The 21,827-nt window shown below is 36.1% G+C and overlaps 1 protein-coding gene across 1 annotated transcript in view; it reads left to right on the top strand.

Moving 5' to 3' along the window:
• The window catches only part of MNAT1 (MNAT1 component of CDK activating kinase), a 206,427-nt gene that overhangs the window by 133,994 nt on the left and 50,606 nt on the right, over positions 1 to 21,827 (top strand). Inside the window, exon 7 of the mRNA XM_075530818.1 lies at positions 9,790 to 9,911. Within this exon, the coding sequence (XP_075386933.1) occupies positions 9,790 to 9,911 (122 nt within the window). The remainder of the gene's footprint in view (positions 1 to 9,789; positions 9,912 to 21,827) is intronic.

The following is a 21,827-nucleotide window of genomic DNA, read 5'->3' as shown; positions in this document are numbered from 1 at the left end:
ACAAAACCCTAAGAAACCATTAATCCAATCATTGTTCTCTATTGATCTACCTGTGCTGGACTTCATACACACAAAAACATATGAAACAAAATAAGTTATAAGCCCCAATCTAAGAAAAATTCATTCATTGTATTAGGGGCTGGTACAACTCTTATCACAGTCCACATATCAGTTGAATCAGACATGTTTGTACATATGTTGCCCTCATTCTGATCTAGACATTTACTTTCTTTTGAGCCATTGGTATCAGCTCTTCCCACCTTCCTGCCACCCCTACGCCCTGGTAACCCCCTGATAGATTGTACATTGTTATTATTTTTATCTCTCACACCGGTCGTTGTCTCCCTTCCCTTGTTTTCTGTTGTTCTCTCTGTTGAAGGGTGTATGGTTATGTGTCGATCATTGCGATTGGTTCCCCATTCATCCCTTCTTCTTCTTCTTCCCCTCTTCCCCTACTCTTCTGGTATGACTGTTCCCACTCCTGTTCCTGGATTCTGTGTTTAATATTTGCGTTTTCAATATTTCCTATAGCTATTTATCTGGAAATGGTTATTAGAATTGTAGTGGTTTAATGGTGTAAGAACAGTGAAATATTCTGGTTCCTAACTCCATTTATTAATAGTAATGTATTCTATAGAATTTGATAAGTTCAATATTTGATAAGTTCAATATTATTTGATAAGTTCAATATTATGAGTTTAAGCGAACCACCACCCTAAGTTCTTCTTGACATCCATTGACCCTATCTAGTGTTTCTGAGGCCATTCATCTGTATGGGAGGAGACAGCCTCATTTTTCTCTCATGTCATGATTGGAACGTTGTTCCTTGAGCTGGCAGTCACAAAGCCAGCAGTTTGGACCTATTAGCCAGCCCACACGAGAAAGATGAGGCTGTCTGCTTATATACAGATTTGCAGTTTTGGGAGCCCTGTGCGGGGAGCTCTAAGAGTAGTTAGGTTTGGTTTGGGAAGGAGGAATAGGAGAAGGCATAATTTGGTTGGGATGCGATTTACTAGATGTCTAATGTGATATACTAGCATGTAAGTTCCCTGAGGTCTTTTTGTACTTTCCAGTTCCTGAAACATGGTAGGTATATGAATAGGTGGTAAGTGTGGCAGAACAATCAAAATGTTTCGTTATTCTAAATGGTCTTAAAATGAGTAGGAGTAAAAAGCATCCACTAATACGCAATAATGAGTGAGTGAAAGAAAAAAGTACTAAAGTCTAGAGAAGGAAATTTGGAGTAGACGTTGTCTATCCTCACAATCCATGTGATTAACAAAATTCAAATTGTTTATGCCCAAATAATAGCATTCTTAAATTTAGCAATTTGGAAACTCTTACGTGTTGTTTTGTATTTTTTATTCACACCAAATTATTGAGCAGCTCTTCAGTGGAAGGCACTGTTCCATAAGGTAAAGTACTGAACACTGATCTTGTGGGAACGGAGATGAAAAACAGGCTTATTTGGTGCACAGCAGTTGAAGACAGCAAAACTAGACCCAGAATTTAAAATGTGTTAAAGGACTTTTGGGATTATTTTACCTATTATCTTATCCTAAGCTACTGATACTTTTTTTTAAGTCATTTTATTGGGGGCCCAACTATTATCACAATCCATACATACATCCATTGTGTAAAGCACATTTGTACGTTTGTTGCCATCATCATTCTCAAAACATTTGCTTTCTTCTTGAGCCCTTGTTAACTACTGATATTTTAGTAGTCCTGGTTATGCAATAGGTTATGCATTGAAGTGCTAATTGCAAGGTCGGTGGTTTGAACCCACCAATCACTCCAGTGGAGAAAGAGGCTATCTGCTCCAGTAAAGATTTAAAGTCCTGGAAATCCTAAAGAGCAGTTTACTCGGTCCTATAGTGCTGCTATGAGTCGGAATTGACTTAATGGCAGTGGGTGGCCAATCCTTTATCAATGAAAAAACTTTTGTTAGCAACATCATATACTGATTGGCACAGAATTTTTATTTTTAGTGTTTTATGCTATTATTTCAACAGTGTATCTTCAGATGTTTACAAATAGAATCAGTTGCTGTCATTTTTATTCAAAATAACAGGTTTTATTTGACAAGGTTATTCTTAATTGTTTGGTATATCATAATTTGTTTTTCTTTTACATGATGACAAGAGTTTTAAAAATAGTTGTTTTAGAGTAAATCATCTCTTAAATGCTTTCAGAAACCTAGGTCATATTTTTGATTTGGAAATTCAACCCCCATATTTTAGTTAGTTCAAAAATGATTTATGCCTTTTTATGGCATAAAATAAGCAATGATAACATTTGGAGTGTATACATTATTTGACAGATAAAACTGTTTGATTATAAACTAAAATTTTAAATTAGCCTTCGAATTTTCTCAGTGAGAAAAACTGAACACTACATTTCAGCCAATTACTTCGGAATTCAAATTTATATAACCATCTTTATCAACATTTATATTGTTCTTCACATGTTTGTAAGAGGCAGCCTTCAAAAAGCCCATGGGGAAATTTCATTATCTTTAAATTACATTTTTCCACTAAGTGTCTAAAACCGCCCCCTCTTAGATTTTTTTTCTATATGGAAATGTGCTGGATTTTAGAACAGTCTTTATGTACGTACATATGCTTATATTTCTGACTTGCAAATGATTGAAATATAATCTAGGACTCTAAGAAGAAATACAGCCTTCATTTTGTTATATTCCATGAGAGTAAAATAAACAATTGTTGGACATCCCCTTGCAGAAGGGTCACCGGGAGGAGACGAGCCAGTCAGGGTGCAGTGTAGCAGTGATTAAACATACAATTTTCTTCTAGTTCTTGAATGCTTTCACCCCCACCTCCACCACTATCATGATCCCAATTCTACCTTACCAATCTGGCTAAACCAGAGGTTGCACACTGTTACAGATGGGAACTTGAAACACAGGGAATCCAGGACAGATGATCCGATTCCTTCAGCACGAGTGGTGAGAGTGGTGATACCGGGAGGGTGGAGGGAAGATGGGGTAGAAAGGGGGAGCCGATTACAAAGATCTACAAATAACCTCCTCCCTGGGGGACGGACAGTGGAGAATGGGTGAAGGGAGATGTTGGATGGTGTAAGATGTGGCAAAATAGTAATAATTTATAAATTATCAAGGCTTCACGGGGACGGGGGGGGAGCGGAAAATGAGCTGATATCAAGGGCTCAAGTAGAAAGCAAAAGTTTTGGGAATGATGAGGGAAACAAATGTACAAAAGTGCTTGACACAATGGATATATGTGTGGATTGTGATTAGAGTTGTACATGCCCCCAATAAAAAGATTTAATTATTAAAGATGTCAGTTGTATTATGGGATGTAAAATCTGCATACCTATTACTTAAGGTTATATACTTGTCGGTGGTTATTCTTTACATTTTCACTTTCAAAGCCTCATTATTTAATTTATTAACTTATTTTTACTTGTATGACAATAACATCAGAAGTGAAAAGGTTCTCAGTTTTGTGTTGTACTTCAGAAGAACATAAACATTTACTTGAATTATTCAATTTGGGTGTTTTTCAAGACCAAGTGTCAGAGTCTCACTCTTTTTGTAATGGAGTGACTTATTTAATATGGCTCTTCCAGCTATAGAATTTGTTACTCCTACCAAATGTCCTTTGTTTCCTAATGCATCGGAATAAAGAAAGTGAGGGAGGTGAGATTTGCATTATGATTCAGCTGTGAGTGTTAACAGGATTAATTGTGATTGCCATCTTGCTAGGTATAAAATCAGCCATGTCAGAAGATTGGTTGGTTGGTGGTGCCTCACTGCCAGCAATAGAACAGATAGAATCAAAGAACTGAAAGATTGGCTTTGCTAAGGAGAAAGGCCTTCTTTCTCAGATATAGTGAACAAGGAGGTAAGAATGGAGAGAGTTAAGCTAGTTAATGCAACTTGACTTAATTTTTTCTGGATCTTTGTATATAGTTATGATGAAGTGTTCTGAGCTTGCTGAGATCACCTAGAAATCAGAAAATGAGAGGATTGTGATTAGGGTGATAGAGGTCCAAGAATGTTGAGTGTAAGTCTAGGATTTAGTGTTAAGCGATCCTAAAGAAATTCAGTATCAGCAACCAAAATGAGATCAGTGGTTGACTGTGGCACAGATCATCAGTTTCTCATATGTTAAGTTCAAGTTGAAGCTGAAGAAAATGAAAACAAGTCCCTGGGAGCCAAAATATGACCTTGAGTATATTTCACTTGAATTTTGAGAAAAATCTAAAGAGCACATTTGACTAATTGAACACTAATGGCAGAAGATTTGAAGAGCTGGAGGATGCAATCAAGCACATCATACATAGCTAGCAACAATGAGTATGAGAAAAAAATGTTCTGAAAGTGATTGTGGCAATGATTACACAATCCTTCCTAATATGATTGAATGATTAAATTGTATGATCTGTGAATTATATGTCAAAACTATTTTTAAAAGAGCAAGGGTAAGGTGGGGGGTGCAAGGGGGAACTATCACTATGATCTACCTATAACCCTCCTCCCAGGGGAATGGACAACAAAAAAGTGGGCAAAGGCAGACTTTAGGAAGTGTAAGACATGAAAAAATAATAATAATTAATGAATTATCAAGGGTTCATGAGGAGGAGGTGGGGGAGGGAAGGGAAAAATATGAGAAGCTGATGCCAAGGGCTCAAGTAGATGGAAAATGTTTTGAAAATGATGATGGCAACAAATGTACAAATGTGCTTGATACCCTGGATGTATGTATGGATTGTGATAAGAGTTGTATGAGCCCCCAATAAAATGATTAATAATAAAAAAGTGCATTATAATGAAGAAAACAAAAAGTCATTGAAAAGACAGGAAAGAAAGGATTGAATTTGATGTTAGAAGAGACTTTGAAACTTGTGCCCAATTGTAGAGTAGCCATAAAGCAAATGGAAGAAACCAAATAAAAGAGCTGCACAAAAAATTTCAAAGGGAAGCTCAACAACGCAAAGTAAAGTTTTATAATGAAATGTGCAAAGTCCTAGTGTTAGAGAGCTCAAAAAAGAAAAAAAAACACACACACTCAGCATGTCCTAAATGGAAAGAACTGATGAAATATTCCAGCCCTGATTTGCAGTATTAAAAGATTCTATGGGGAAAATAATGAACATTGCGGGAAGCATCAAAAGAAGATGGAAGGAACACACAGAATCACTGTACCAAACAGAACCGGTCCATATTCAGCCATGTCAAGAGGCAGCATATGATCAAGACCAATGGTATTGAAGGAGGAAGGCTAGTCTGCACTGAGCATTGATCAAAAACAAGCCTCCAGGAATTGACAGAATGCACATTGAAATGTTTCACTATGTTCAAGATGTTCAGTGTTTCAGCTATGTCAAGAAATTTGGAAGACAGCTGCCTGGCTGGAAGAGATCCATATTTGTACCCATTCTAGAGAAGAATTACCTACGAGAAAACAAAAATTGTCAAATGATATCATTAATATCACCTGCAAATAAAATTTTGCTGAAGATCATTCAACAATGGTTCCCTCAACACATCAACCATGAGTTACCAGAAATTCAGGCTGGATACAGAAGAGTACATGGAATAAGGGATATCATTGCTGATGTCAGATGGATCATGGCTGAAAGCAGAGAATACCAGAAAGATATTTATTGGTGTTTATTGACTATTCAAAAGCATTTGATAAGAGGGAAGAGGAGATCTGGAGTAAATAAAGAAGGCGGGAGGGGGAGGGAGCTCAGGAGCAGATTCTGGTTGCACAGCTCACTTGTGGGTGAGTCAACCATGGAGCAGAGAATCCTACAGGTTGGATGGGGTGGTGATTGTACAATTCCACCTTGATATGTTTGAATGATCGAACTATTCAATTATGTGATATGTAAATTATGTGCCAATAAAACTTGGGGGAAAAATAAAAATGAAAAGAGTTTTAACTAATGAAAAACAAAAATTATTTGTGTGGATTATAACCAGTTATGGATAGCTTTGGGAAGACAGGATTTCCCTAATACTTGATTGCACTCATATGGAACCTACATGAATCAAGAGGCAATATTTTGAACAGAATGCATGGTTGAACATGGTTTAAAATCAAGACAGATGTGAGACACTGTTGAATCTTCTTACTAGATTTATTAAATCTGTATGCTAAGCAAATAATCACAGAAGTTGAATTACATAAAGAAGAACTCAGGATCAGGATTAGAGGAAGTCTCATTAACAACCTGCAGTATGTAGGTGACACAACCTTGTTTGACTAAAATAAGGAAGCCTTGAAGAACCCATGATGAAGAACAAGGAATACAACTTTATTACGATTTAATGTGAAGAAAACAAAAATCTTCACAACTGGACGAATAGGTAGCATCATGATAAATGGAGAACAGATTGAAATTGTCAGGGACTTCATCTTGCTTGGATACACAACCAGTGCTCATGGAAGCATCAGCCAGGACATCAGAAGGTGTGCTGCGTTGGGTAGATCTGCTGTACAAGACCTCTTTAAAGTGTTGAAAAGCAAGGTTACTTTGACCAAGCCGTTGTATTTTCAATTACCTCATATGCAAATAGGATATTGAATCAGAAGACTGAAGAAGAATCGATGCACTTGAATTATGGTACTGGCAAAGAATATTGAAAGTACCATGAACTGCCAAAAGAACAAACAAATTTGTCTTGGAAGAAGTACTGACAGGGAGTGAACAAGGGCAAGGTAACTGAGAGGAATTACTGAAACCAGAATGAAGGTAGTGGGACAGGAGGAAAGCATAAGGAAATAGAGGAAAGGAGTAGGAGGCAAAGGGCATACCGAGAAGCCTAAATACAGACATGTACATATGTAAATATATTTATGATTATGGGGGAAATAGACCTATGTGCATACATTTATAGGTTTAGTAGTAGGATAGCAGGTGGATATTGGGCCTCCTTGCGCGCATTCCCTCAATACAAGAGCACCTTGCTCAGCTAAACGGTCATTCCATGATACCTACTTTCCCAACATGATCGCTGAAGACAGACGTGTGCATAAGCAAACATGGTGAAGAAAGCTGTTGGTGCCCAGCTATCAAAAAATATAGCGCCTGGGTCTTAAAGGCTTGAAGACAAACAAGTGGCCATCTAGCTCGGAAGCAAAGAGCCCACAGAAAAGAAGCACACAAGCCTAAGTGAACACGAGGTGTTGAAGGGATCAGGTAGCAGACACCAAAGAACAAAAACCATCATATGTGATCACCTTCCCCACATAAACGCTGAAGCCGAATGTGTGCATAAGTAAGTGTGGTGAAGAAGACTGATATTGCCCGGCTATTGAGAGATTTAGTGTCTGGGGACATAAAGGCTTGAAAGTAAACAAGCGGCCATCTAGCCCAGAAGCAACAAAGCCCACATGGAAGCAGCACACCAACATGTGTGATCATGAAGGGCCGAGGGGACCAGGTTTCAAGCACCAGAGGCCGCGGTGGTGGTGGGGGGGCGCGGGGGGGATCATATCATCGTGAATGAGGGGAACGCATGATGGGGACCCAATGCCCATCTGTAGACAACTGTACATCCCTTGCAGAGGGGTAGTGGGGAGATGAGTCACTCGGTTCACTGTAGCAACCTTCCTCTAGTTCTTAAACACTTCCTTCCCCAACTATCATGATCCCAAGTCTACCTTGCAAACCTGGTTAGACAAGAGGATTCACAGCAGTACAGATGGGAACTGAAAACAGGGAATCCAGGACAGGTGCACCCCTTAGGACCAGTGGTGAAAGTGGTGATACTGGGAGGGAAGGGGGTGTTGAAAGGGGGAACTGATCACAACGATCTACATATAACCTCTTCCCTGGAGGATGGGCAACATAAAAGTGGGTGAAGGGAGATGCCGGGCAGTATAAGATAAGATAAAATAATAATTTATAAATTTTCAAGAGTTCATGAGGGAGGGGGGAGCAGGGAGGGAGGGGGAGAGAAAAAAGGAAAATGAGCCGATTCCAGGAACCCAAGTGGAAGGTGAATTTTGAGAATGATGGCAACGAATGTATAAGTGTGCTTTTACACAATTGGTGTATGTATGAATTGTGATAAGAGTTGTATGAGCCCCAATAAAATGATTTAAATTAAAAAAAAGCAAAAGAAGTACTGATAGAATGCTTGTTAAAGGCAAGGATGAGGAGACTTCACCTTACGTACTTTGGACATGTTTTCGGGAGAGACCAGTCCCTGGCATAGGACATGAAGCTTGGTAAAGTGGAGGGACAGTGGAAAAGACGAAGGCCCTTAATGAGCTGGGCTGACAGTGGCTGCACCAAGGACTCAAGCGTAACAAGTAATGTGAGGCTGGCGCAGGGCTAAGTAGTCGTGTTTTGTCTCTTGCTCATATAGTTCCTGAGTCGGAAGCGACTCGACAGCACTTAACAATGGCAGGAATTTAGTGCTTTAATAGAATTTAGAATTCTAAGATTTAGAAACCAAATAATTTTGGAGGTATTAAAGTTCAGTTCTTTGCTGTGAGATTTTTTAAAAGTGTAGGTGAACATCTTAGAAAGGAAAGAATGAAATACTTTTAAGGTTATAGTGTAGTGATATGCTAATAAGATGGCTATTATGGGAGGTAGGATAATGTTACAAGGAATTAAACCCCTTTAAGAGAAAAACTATGACTCAGTTGCAAACATCTTGCTTCTTAGTTTGTTAAAATTGGACTTTGCAGTTTTAATTCACAGTTTTTATTTTCTTTAAATAAAAGATATCAAATGTAAAAGTATCCTATTTAGTATTTTGGGTAAAATAACAGAAAATCAAAGAATAGTACATTAATTAGGAAGTATACAAGTTATGGAATTAATAACTTTATTACGGATTTATTAAAAAGTTTTAAAAATCCAAGAAAAATAAGATTAGGACTAGAATCAAGAAATATTGCTTATTATATTTTCATATCTAATGTGCCCACTCCTAAAATACCCATCACATCATAGGAAACTTAAGTTTGAAGGGGTTGAAACGGTGAAAAAACTGTATAATGTGTATTGTTTGTATAAAACACAGTATATTTTTTAAGAAGGAGATTATTCAAAACTATGTATTTACTGTTCACATGTATGGTAAATTTGTAAATCTTAATGTAGTGGTGCTACATGACGGTTTGGCATTTGAATTTGTATCCTATGGTCTAGTGTGGTCTTCTGATTCATTTATTATACTTATAAATAGTACTTTCTTCCCAGGAAATAGCTAAATGTCTTTGTTCAGTTTATCAGATTTTATCATAAAACTTTATGCTTGTAATTGCATGCATAGTGTTAAGATCATGTTTACATTTTGTAAGTAAGTTTGATCTCACTATAAATTCTTCAGTATATATTTATCTGGCAAAGTTTTTGCAGAGAATAATTTTATTAGCTTCTCCCTCTTATAGCTTGTAATAGAACACTGATTAAAATTTCTTATAATATAATAATAATTTCTTATATAATAAGAATAGGAAAATGTGAGATTGGATATCGCTTATTTTTCTCAGTTCTATCATTCACATTGAACAAGTATGTAAGCTAAATTTGAATTTAATGATTGATTCGGTTTTCCTGCTTTAATCATATCTCAGTGATTATATGCTAGTTATATAAAATAGGTCACAGTAATGCAGTGCATGATACCCATGGAATAGTAGCTGAAACTAATAATAATTTTACTGTTAGTGAAGCATTACTGTGAAGAAAACATGAAGTCTGTCTTTAAAACAACTATGGTATATATCAATTTCAAAATAATAAAATTAAAGTTTCCTTAATTTTTTTAAATAGGGTCAACAGATTTCACTAGCACCTATTCAGAAGCTTGAAGAAGCTCTATATGAATATCAGCCACTGCAAATAGAGTCCTGTGGGCCACATGTTCCTGAGCTCGAGATGTTAGGAAGACTTGGGTAAGTGTCCCCCAAAACGTCACATTGAGGAACTGACGTTTAGGGATTTATTTTCACTCTTATTAATTAGCGCTAACATTCTTAATGTTGTCAGTGTAAAAACTTTAGTGTTTCTTAACACATCAACAGTATTTAATACAATGTAATTTTTCTGTGGATGGTCTTGCCTAGGGCTCTTGAGATTGAGACGTGATTACATTAGTTTCCCTTTAAGGTTGTCCTTGGCAGCCCAGTTCACTGGGCTGCTCATTTTTAGCTCACCATATATTTCTTAGAAATTGGGACTTAATGTAGTCTATAATAAGCCAGTAAAAATATAAAAGCTGGGCTCCCTGCCAGGAAAAGAAAAGTAGATTTGCTCACTGTTTGCTGTCTACATTGAAACATTGATGAGAAATGAACCATGTTTTTTCAAAAGTTATAATGTATGTCTGGCCTTGTGGCTTAATATGCATAATGTATGTACCTTCTTAACCTGGGTTCTTTAGAAGAACAAAACCAGTGAAGTGTGTATCTAAATATATAGGGAGATTTTACTTTAAGAAAATGACTCACAGACAAATCCCAGATTTGTGGGTTAGGTGGCAGACTGACTAATGTAGTTGTAAAGTCTGATAAACCTCAAATCTGTAGTTTACATGGCAGGCTGGAGGCTTCTGCTGGCTCATTGGATTGAGAGGGGGGCTAATACAGTTAAAATTTTTAAATCAGATGGAAGGCTGAAGGCTTTTAGTCTTAGATCCCAAGAACTAGAAGTCAGAGCATCCATTTATATATGGGAGAGGTAGGCTGCGACACTATCAAGGAAACTCCTCTTTTAATTAATTTTATCAGATCACACCATGAACCGGATTAAATTCTGGAAGAGCAATTTCAGTCAAATACCTGCCAAGCCCCTGGGAATCCTAGCCTGACAAGTGACACATAGCACGAACGATCACAGTGTTTAATGTGGAAATGAACCTGTCGCCTGGCTTTGTGGCTGATGTAGACGGCCATAGCAGTTTCAGTGGCACAAGTAGATATCTGTATATTTGAAAAGTACATGCACAGCCTTGCTGGATGCTGCGGATAATTTAAAACCAAAATGTAGAACGTGATGTGTAATATTTCACATATGAATGAAACTCTGTATTAAGATCACTATAACATGGTAGATAATTTAATTCTCTGCTCTTGGGTAAATTTTGATGTCAGTTTTTCTTTAGTTTTTATAAAATGCATTAGAGCAATCCTGGACAATGCCATTCACAACAATAGTGCAAGGTCAGTTTCCTCGCACATGCAGAAGTAAAATATATGGATGGAAAAATAGCAAAAAAACCAGGCAAAGAGAGAAAAGGCAGTATGTGATTTAATGTTTTATAATACATGTGAATTAGTATAATGTTATTTAGAGGTAGATGGGTTAAAGAACTATTATATATACTTTTAAACAAATTCTAAAAAATAATTCTTAAAAACAAATTCTATAAAACAGAGTATAGCCAATAAGCCAGTAGCAGAGGAAAAATTAAGATAATAAAAATTAAAACTCATGAAAAAGAAGGCAAGAAAAGACGTGAAGGAAAAATAAATGGGACCTTTGAAAACCTAGGAAAGTGGTAGATTTAATCTTAGCTACACCAATAAGATTAAATATAAATGTTCTAAACCAGCATTATTCAATAGGACTTTATGTAATGATGAAAGTGTTTGATATTTGTGCTGTTTCATTATGTAGCCACTATTGTATACTGAGCACTTGAAGTGGATTTGTGCAAAAGAACAGAGTTTTTTAGTTTTATTTAGCTCAATTTAAGTAGTCATTTGTTCCTAGTGGCTACCATACTGGACAGCACACAGCTAGTCTAATTAATGGGCAGAACTTGCTAGATTGGATTAAAAAGTGGGATTTAAAAATACGTTTTCTATAACAATTTATCACACATTTACAGACAAATAAGGGGTAACCACCCCCCAAAACCCGAAAAAACCTCCACTGGGCGGAGCTTTTATGTACGCATTTTTCTTGCTGGGCGAGCCTCAAGCAACTCACTCTGAGTTAGTGCACCCAGTGGTGTTGCCTGAGAAAGTTCTCTCTGGTCACAGTGAATTTTTTCGTGAAGCAATTTCGCTCTAACCTTGTTTTTTTTGTGACGGCCATTTCATGGCTTGTGGCCATGAAATTGTGTTCCCTGCTTGAGAAAAATGCTGCAGAAACTGTTGTGATGTTCAATACAGCTTACAAGGACAGCGCTATGGGAAAAGCTCAAGTGTACAAGTGGTTTTCTCATTGCAAAAGGTGAAACGATGATCGATGACCAAACTTTTCCTGGACTTCTGTCAGCTTCCCGCCAAATTTGTGCAGGTGTGCTTGAAAGCCAACCACCGGACCTTTGCAGAGACGGGGAAGTTCTCTGGACTCTCTTAGAGGTCAGCTCAGTGAATTTTAACGGAAGATTTGAGAATGAGAAGGGTCGCTGCCAAATGTGTGCCTCAGGTTCTGACTGACCACCAGAGTGTCGACTAGTAATGTCGTGCTTTGAAAGAACAGCTGCTAAGGACCCAGACTTTTTCCAAGGTCATTACTGGTGATGAAACACGGTGCTATTCTTATGACCCTGAAAGCAAACATCAATCAAGCCTGTGGAAGACACCTTCTCATCTTGCTCCCCAAAAACTCATCAAGTGAAATAATAGATCAAGATGATGCTCCTTTGGTTGTGTGTGTGTGTGTGTGTTAAAGTGAGGGGTGTAGTGCATTTGGAGTTTGTTCCATGAGGTCAGACTGTTAATCAAGCTTTCTTATTGAGAAGTTCTGAAAAGATTGCATAACAGTGAGCCAAGAAAAGCCTGATTTGTGGAAGATGGGGGACTGGTTTGCCACCATGACTATGCACTTGCTCATGCAGCCATCTCAGTTTACCAGTTTTTGACGAAAACCAGCATTCTTCTCTTGCCCTATGTACCTTATTCACCTGACCTTGCTCTATGAGACTTCTTTCTATTTCTGTGAATGCAGAGTTATGAAAGGACAGAGATTGGACTATGTAGAAGAAGTGACAAAAACAGATGAGCTTGAAAATGTTTCCAAGAATGGAATCGCAGATTTGACAAATGTATTAAATGTAATGGAAGGTACTTTGAAGGTGATAAGGTTGTTTTGTAAAAAAAAAAAAATTAAATATAGAGCTTTTTTAAAAATTAAGGTTTTTTTTTGAGGTATCCCCTCCGAGATATCTTAAAACTTTCCTGGAGCTTCTAAAATCTATTATTTTGTTTAATTTTGGAAATGCTTTAATTATTATCTCTTAAAATACTGCTTTTCCAATTTTCTTTTGGTGTTTTTTCTGGGAAACCTCTTTCATATGTCACAGACCTTTTGATCATGTCTTATACCTTAAGATGCCATATGTTTTGTTCTTCAGTCCTTATTTTCATTCCAACTTTGGTTTCAAAAATTGGATAATTGTAAAACCTATTTATGTTCATCCCAACATATCTTGGGCTGGTTATCTTGGCTATTTTGTATCTTGACAGTAGCTTGTTTTTACCTGCTTTTTTCATTTTGTTTCCTGCAATTATTGATTGATGGATATTCTATATAACAGAACATCTTGAGATTAAATAATATTTATGACCAGAAATATTTATATCCCTCCTTCTGTTCAGGACATTAGGGTGGGGAGTTGAAATACTAAGCCTGTGGGCTTGAGCTTGGTTTGGATTTGGTTGTGAATCTTGTGCACTAAAGGACACTAAAGGACACAAGATTCTACCCCTTATGGCTTGTTGCTACTTTGTGCCAATTTTGAGGGTTGGGGTGCTAGAGTAATGTCTTAATCCACATCCGGCATCCAGCTCACTTTTCCATCCAATGCCACTGAAGGGCTCGCACTTTTGGCCCTCCCCGCACCAAGCTGCTCTTATTGTACTTGGAGTAAGTCATGTGGTGAGAACACGGGTGTTTCTTGGGGTTTTTCTTTTCCAACCCTACCCTGAAGCTGACTTTATGTCTGAGTCTCAGAGTGGTGTTTTCCCATTTGTTTCTCTGTCTTCCCTGGAAGCAAACAACTTCTACCTCCCACTTCAGGATCTAGAGCAGGGGTCCTCAAACTACGGCCTGTGGGCCACATTTGGCTCACCAAGGACATTTATCTGGCCCGCTGAGTGTTTTTGCCCCATTTGTTTTTTTTTACTTCGAAATAAGATAGTGCAGTGTGCATAGGAATTTGTTCATAGTTTATTTTTAAACTGTAGTTTGGCCCTCCAACCGTCTGAGGGACAGTGAACTGGCCCCCATTTAAAAAATTTGAGGACCCCTGATCTAGAGCATAGGGGAATTTCCTGCGCCCCTATGTATGAGTGGATTTCCTGCTTCTCTTAGTGGCTGATGGTTTTTGCCTGTGTTGATGTAGACTAGTGAAAGGAAGCAGTAAGGTTTTTTTTGGTTAACTTCTTCCCCAGTTCTTTGCCCTTTTCCAGCATCTGAAACTTGACTTTTAATTTTAATAGTTCATTTCTTCTAGCATTTAAGATTTAATTATTTCCAATTCAACTGAGCCTCCACCATGGAGTCATGCTTCCCTCTGAATATACTGGGATGGTAGTGAGGTGATGGTGTTTTATGTATGTGAATCTTCTTTAACTAGCCATTTAAAAATTTGGCATAAAGCAGATATAGCCTAATTGATATTTAGATATAGAGGCCTTTTTGGCTTCATTGTGCTTTTACTGTTAAAGGTTGTATTTTCAATTGCAAAGAAGTGTCTTTTAGATAAGATACAACTATAGAGTTTTATTGCCTTACACGTTTTCCAAGTTTTTTCGCTTAAAATCTGAACTTAAATATAGGAGATAGGATCACCCATTTGGGGGGGTGGCATTGGGAAGGGGCTATCATCAACTACTGAATGTTTGGAATATAGTTAGTTCCAGGGTTCTAAAAGTTCTCCCTTTTTATCTCAATGAAGACTGTACATTTATTTTGTAAGCTCAACCATTAGAAGGCAAATTGTTCTGATTACATACAAACATGTTTATAGGACTGCAAGCTTTAGATATTGACTGTAACAGTTTCTTTTAGCTGTCTGTGGTTAAATAGTGGAAGGGAGGGATCTCTAAATAATCATAATCTATGAAGAAACATCTATTTCTCTATTAAATTAGCTGTATTTCACACTTTCCCTCTCCACAGCTTTTCACTGTGACAAAGGAATTAAATGCCAGTTTTAACTCAAGTGGTCTCTTTGGTGATATGTTATGATCTCATACTTAGATATGTGCCAAAATAAATCCCAAAATTGATTTTTTTTAATGCTACTAGTTCATTTTCTAAGGTTCTCTTGGTACAAAAGTTAAATGCTAGAGGCAGCTAGCCCAAAGGTTGGCAGTTCAAACTCAGTAGCTCCTCCAATGGAGAAAAGGCTGGGCATTCTGTCCCTACAACTGACAGCCTCTGTAACCCTGTGGCACCTCTCCTCTGTCCAGTGGAACTGGCTTATTTCATAATTTTCTTACCTAATCTAATTTTAACAGCAATTTATTTTCTTCTTGGAATTACTATTTGAAGTGGTGTACTTTCATAATTTTCTTATAATTCTTTATCTTATAGCTTTACGTAATCTAATTTTCAGAACCATTCAGAGAGAAACTAAAAGTTGCTCTGGGAAGTGCCTTTTCAAGGAGGGTTTGGTATGCACAGGGGTGCTACTGGATGCACATGTGTTGGCTAAAGCTATCATAATGTTACTAATCTCACGTCTTTCCTAAGGATTGTTTGCATCTGGGCTAGAAGAGTGCCCTGGTCTCTCTCTGTAATGCACCCTCCTCTGCTCCCACCCAGGCCGGTAGCTTCGGCTCATCTTTCTTTTTTCATTCCCCCAAATAATTTCCACTTCTGTAGACTCAAATAGACTATAAATTGGCTCTCTGATGCCATTTTCTTATTCCTACTTATTCATTTATGCAACATGATGAAGCTAAATAAAATTCTTTGTAGTTTCACTTTAGATTGATGCCAAATTGAGGATGTAGGCATTTTCAAATAATTTTAATCATGTCTTTTTGGGTGTGGATGCCACAGGTACTGGGAGAACTGCAGTTTTGTCTTTTTGTATAACTTTGGTAGAGGATAAAATTAGAAGCACATTTTTTTAGATTGTTGTCCTAAAAAGTTAATTAAACTGAAGAAATAGTTGAAGTATAAATGAAGTATAAATTTCTCATTCAGAAGGATATTAAGGATATATAATTATACCTTAAATCACACTAGCAATACTTTCCTGGTTTGCTGCAGGCAATATGTAAACATGTTTTATTAATTCTGTGGCAATGGCAGCAAGCTTTGGGAAAACTTAGCTGCTAATTGAAATTCCCCAGACTACAGCTTTAGTAGTTACTTTAGGAAAGTCTCATTCATTGGCAATATGATACTGTCTTTTTAATAATCAGCTGGTTTTCTAGTTAATATTTGACTACCTTCAGTCCAAAGAAGAGTTATTCCCTTAACTGTTATAAATTATGAGCATTTGTGATTCAATTTTATTAATCAATTTTCAAATGGTTTAATCAAACAAAGCTGTTTTAAAAAGACATACATGAGTTATCTTATAAAAACTTATAGAATTTTAAAAACCAGCTTGATAATAGTATAGAGTAGATATAACTTTTTCCAAATAAATACAAGTTTTCCTTTTTTATTTTTTCCATGTAAAGGTAATACAACTTCTTAATCTACTCCCATAATTCCTAAAAATTACTTCACAGATGCTATTTAAAAATTTGTTTTAAATATTTATAATTTATGCCAGTATGATTTTATATAAATCTTGGATTTTTTGTGAGCTTCATAGCATATTTGAATTAATGCTTTTGTGTAGATTTCCAAGCCATTCAAATACTTGATGAATATAATGAAATATAATGAAAAAATGTGCTTAGATAGAAATTTGTCTAACATTGAAGGGAATCTGACATAGCTTTGGAAATAGTACATGATGAAATATTTACATAGGTTGGGAAGTGTGGCTACTTTGTTATGAGTTATCATTTTATTGACCACACAAATAATTCAAAATCCTTGTAGTTTCTGGGTAAAATAATCATAATATAGGTAAAACTGAAAGATCAGACTGGCTTTCACAAAAATTTCAGAATTTCTTTTGTTGTAAAATCTATTATTTTCTTTTTATAACTTTCAAATTCAATAAGACCGTTAAGTAAAATGTGTATTCTGTTATCCTTATTTATGAGTTTGATTGATGCCATTTGAAACTAAAATTCTATAGTATGAGATTTGTACCTTTTTTTCTTCTTTGGCATAACTAAGGTATATCCTACCAATCATGAGAGCTTTAAAAATAGATGTAAACTGTGATGGCTTAATATCTTGAATCACTCTGAACCACCTGATAAGCTTATTTAGCGGTTCTTACATAGTTGGTAGTAATAAAAACATGCTATAGCAATGACAGTATTTAATTAATTCAGTTAGCTAGACCTGAGGGTAATTAAAAAGAAGCATTGTATTTGATTTCTATCAGCACGTACTGATTTTGATTTTTATGTGGTCAAAGAACATTGCTAAAAATCAACTTGCAAGGGTTAGGGTTAGGTTTAGGGTTGAAAAAAAATCAACTTGCTAAGCAAAAGGGCCTACAATTATTGGCAAAACAATGAAAAGTTTTCCTTCTTGAGGAAATAAGAGATTGTTTCATCCACAGTAATCATGGAGATACATTTCATGAACGTTCTTTTGATTTAAAAATTGATAAATTGAGCTTATGAACTGAACGCTTGTATATAATCGGACCTCTGTCTGTCTTCAGAGATGCATAGTCTGCCCCTCTCATAGTTGGCTGCCTAAGAACATTATGGTGCTAGCTCATATTTTTGTGTCATAGCACATACTTTGATTTTTAAGGAGACTTTATATTTGTGGCACAGATTATTCCCATCTACTTATTTTGCATATTTCCTCTCTATGTGTGAATTATCTTTTTATCTCCATGTCCCTCTTTTATTTGGGTAACATGTTTTCCATATATGTTTATGAGCCAACTGCATATTAAGCTATTAAACCTTTCAAATCTTAAATATTTATTTTTAGTTTTAAAAAATTCTACTTACATATTTATAATTCATAGTAGTTTCAAACAAATCTCTATGCAGTAAAACGTGTCAATAATGTCTTTTTTATTTTCCATTGCTCTCATACTTAAGAAGTTGTTAAACCAACAAAAACTTTATATATGTGTTTGATCTACATTCTAGTTTCTATGTGGCTTAACTTTTTACATTTACTTTCAAATTCATCTGGGATTTATTTCATGGTAAGAATCTACAAAGAATTAATTGGCCCAAAATAACCTATTCAGAAACCTTTTCTTTCTCCATTAAGTTAGGAACTTTGGGCTGATAGATTAAGTATTGGGCTGATAACTTAAAAGTTGGTGTGTTCAAACCGACTAGCCAGTTTTTTGGAGAAAGATGAGCTGTCTGATTTACAATTCTACTCTTCCATAGGGTTGTTATGAATTGGTATCTACTAAACAGCAATGAGTTCAGTTTTTTGAGCTTTCCCCCATTATGTGTGATATTTTTGCCATATACGAACTCTTAAATGTACTAAGACATTTCCTCTGCTGCTCCTTATTTTCCATTAATTTGTTTCAGGATTTTTTTAAACAGACACAACTATTATTAGATTCATGGTATATTTTAGTATTAAGTAGTGTTTGCATTATTTAGAGGAACTCTGGTGGCTTAGTGGGCTACCATCGCACCACTGATCCACAAGTTCAGCAGTTCAAAGCTACCAGCTGTCAAGATGGAAAAAGATGAGGTTTCTACTCTCTTAAAAAGTTACAGCCTTGGAAACTTACAGGGGCAATTCTACTTTATAGGGTCACTATGAGTCAGAATCTATGTGATGGCAGTGAGAGTGATACATTATTTATTGCGATGTAACAAATTATCATGAATTTGGTGCTTAAAATTTCCACTTACTATCTCACAGTTCTGTGTTGGGAGTTTCAGCAGTCTGCCCATGGGCTAGCTGGATCCTTCACTCAGCGCAACAGAGAGCTCCAATTAAGGTGCTGGCTGATGCTCTGGTTTTCTCTGAGTGAGGCATCTCATCCTCTTCCAAGCTCACTCTAATTGTTGGCAGGATGAGGTTCTTTTTAGATAGAGAATGCATGATGGGTTTCATCTTCAAGGTTAGAAGGAGAAAATCCCAATCATGCTTTAAATTTCTTGCTCTTGAAATGACTATTTTAATTTTTATTATGCAACATTTTGTACATACAAAAATCTAAGAATTTATTTTAAGAAAGAAAATATTGCCAATAACATGGCAACTCCCTTTGTGTCCTTTTGAAGTGCTCCCCCTCATCCTCCTCACAGTAACCACTGGCTAAATAGTATCCTGGCATTGCTTTTCTACTTGATGGCAGTGAGGTTTTTTAGGGCTTACAATGGTCCCATTTGGGATTTGTGTCTGTAAATCCCCATTGTTGTATAAGGTAATAGAATCACAGGAGTGAAATTCATCTTATTCATAGTTAAGCTTACCCTCAAGGGAAGGGAATTATGCAAGGCACATATACACCAGGGCGGGAATCCGTGGGGCTGGCTTAGAATTTGCCAGCCACATGTGGGGCAGATACTCCCTTGTTGCTTATCTTTTTCAAAAATATTCTTAGCATTTTTATACATTTGATCTTCTAAGTAAATTTTGTTGGTCAATTCAACAATGCACTGTATATTAATTCGTTCCACTTTTCTGGATGCTCAAACATTTCATAATAAAATACTGTGAAAAAAGCAAACAACGAAACTCTTCAATGACACAACTAAACCACAGCCTTCCCATCACTCCCTAGATACTACCAAACCCCTTTTGAGATTTAAAAAAAAAATTTCATCAAACCTAAAAATCGATCAGAAAAAATGAGCATTTTAAAAAAGTTTCATTGGCACATAATCCATATATACAATTCAGTAGTTTAGTCATATCAAGAAGAGTTATCCAATCATTATTATCACATTCCATTTGGAACATCATCATCTTCTGTAAAAGATAATTTTAATGTATTTAGTGTTTATACATTTTTTGAAAATTAATTTTCATTGTACTTGTAATTTTGTTGTTATAAAATTGTTTTCAGTATATGTTCTAACTGGTTCTTGCAGATATAAATGAAAGCTCTTAGATATTTTATATCTGTCTGCTACATAACTCTTAATAGCTTTAATAGTTCTGCTAGGTGAATGAATCTGTATCTAAGAGTCAGTCAGTCATCTAAAAAAGTGAAATTGTCTTTTGTAAAGTGCTGTGTTGCTGACAGCCGTTTCCTCCTCTATTGAATTTGTCTAGAACTTGTAGGCTGCTAATAGCTGGTCCTAGCTTCAGTTTCTTGTTTTTCACTTTCTGTGAATGCCTCAAATGTTGCACCTTTAACTATGAGGCTGGCTGTTTAAGTTAGTTTTCTTATTGTGTCGAAGAAGTCACTTCTTAGACGTTTGAATTGTGAATAGATTGTCTTTGATTTGATTTTACTGCATTCATTTTATGTCTATTGATGTGCTTATTAAGTACAATGATGTATTGAGATTCCTTTTTTCAATTGCAAATATTCTTTACTCATAACGATTACTTCCAAGTGAATTTAGAGAAGACTGAATTTCAGTGATAAGTAATTTTGAATGATAAGTTCAAGAAAGTAGGTGTCCATCTATGAAACAACCTGAAAGCAATCTGTAACACTTTACAAAACTACAAGTTATTCTATCAGATTTATTAGTTTGCATTCAGTAACTACCTATTTTAAGTGTGTGTGTCAGTGAGTGCTGGCAAATGCACACAGTTGCTCCCACCCCCACACTCAGGACAGCGCACATTGCAATCATCCTGGAAGTAGTAGTGGCCCCTGGTGACTCCTGACCTGCTTTTTGTTACCCAGATGCTATCTTTTTCTCAACATAATTTAGAATATGTATTAGAAAATATTGATTATTTTCTAAAATACCTGTGAGCCAAGGTGGGTTTTTTATATGGATTTAGTGTAGGAACGAATGACTTAAGAGTGGACCAAAGGGGTTCGCATTGTTTTATGTTGTGTTCTTAAGCACTCTTCGGTAGGTGTTATGTGTTAGCTTTTGTGTGTGTTAGCTTTATTATTAGAAAAAAATCTTAGCATCCTCAAAGAGATGCAAGAATGGGGGAAATACAAAACTCCCCAGAATACTGTAATATGTGTGCATGTATAACATGACATATATTTTATTATAATCAGGAAAGTATTACTAAATTAATATATTTTTTGCTAGCCATGATAGCCAAGTGTTATTAGTGTTTTTGTTGGCATTTGAATTAGAAATCAACTCACACATTTAACATGAACTTCTAAGTTCTCAGCTGACTCTAGTCTGGTAAGTTTTAAATCTTGTTTCATGCAGTCATGGAAAAAAATATGTTTCTGGTTGAAGCAGTTGTCAAACAAGCTTCTTTCATCGACAGTCAGACACAGGGCAGCTGAATGAGGCTGTTTAGTCTAGAGTAAATGCTCACGAGATTACAAGGTCACTGAGGAAATGTAATTATGCAGCTGGTTTCAGCGTAGTTTTTTGTATTGAGAATGTTCAGAGCATTAAATCATAATATTAACTAAAAATATGTGATTCTACATATTCTAACATTAATTTCAGAAAGAAAAGCAGTACTAACTAAATTATTACCATGAAATATTTTAATTCAGATTTTTACTGGACTCTAATAAGTTCATTTTCTTATTAGAATTTGCTATAAAATTTGTTAGGCTCTGTAGACCCTATATGTAATTGTCTCCATCGGGAAATGAAACTTTACTGGTTAGCCCATGGTAACTGAGGAAACAATAGATACTTCCTTGTTATTCACTTGTTTATCAT

The sequence above is a fragment of the Tenrec ecaudatus genome, chromosome 14 (assembly GCF_050624435.1).
Source record: "Tenrec ecaudatus isolate mTenEca1 chromosome 14, mTenEca1.hap1, whole genome shotgun sequence".
Lineage (NCBI taxonomy): Eukaryota > Metazoa > Chordata > Mammalia > Afrosoricida > Tenrecidae > Tenrec > Tenrec ecaudatus.
The sequence above is the reverse complement of the archived record's forward strand: the minus strand, read 5'-3'. Positions and strand labels throughout refer to the sequence as shown.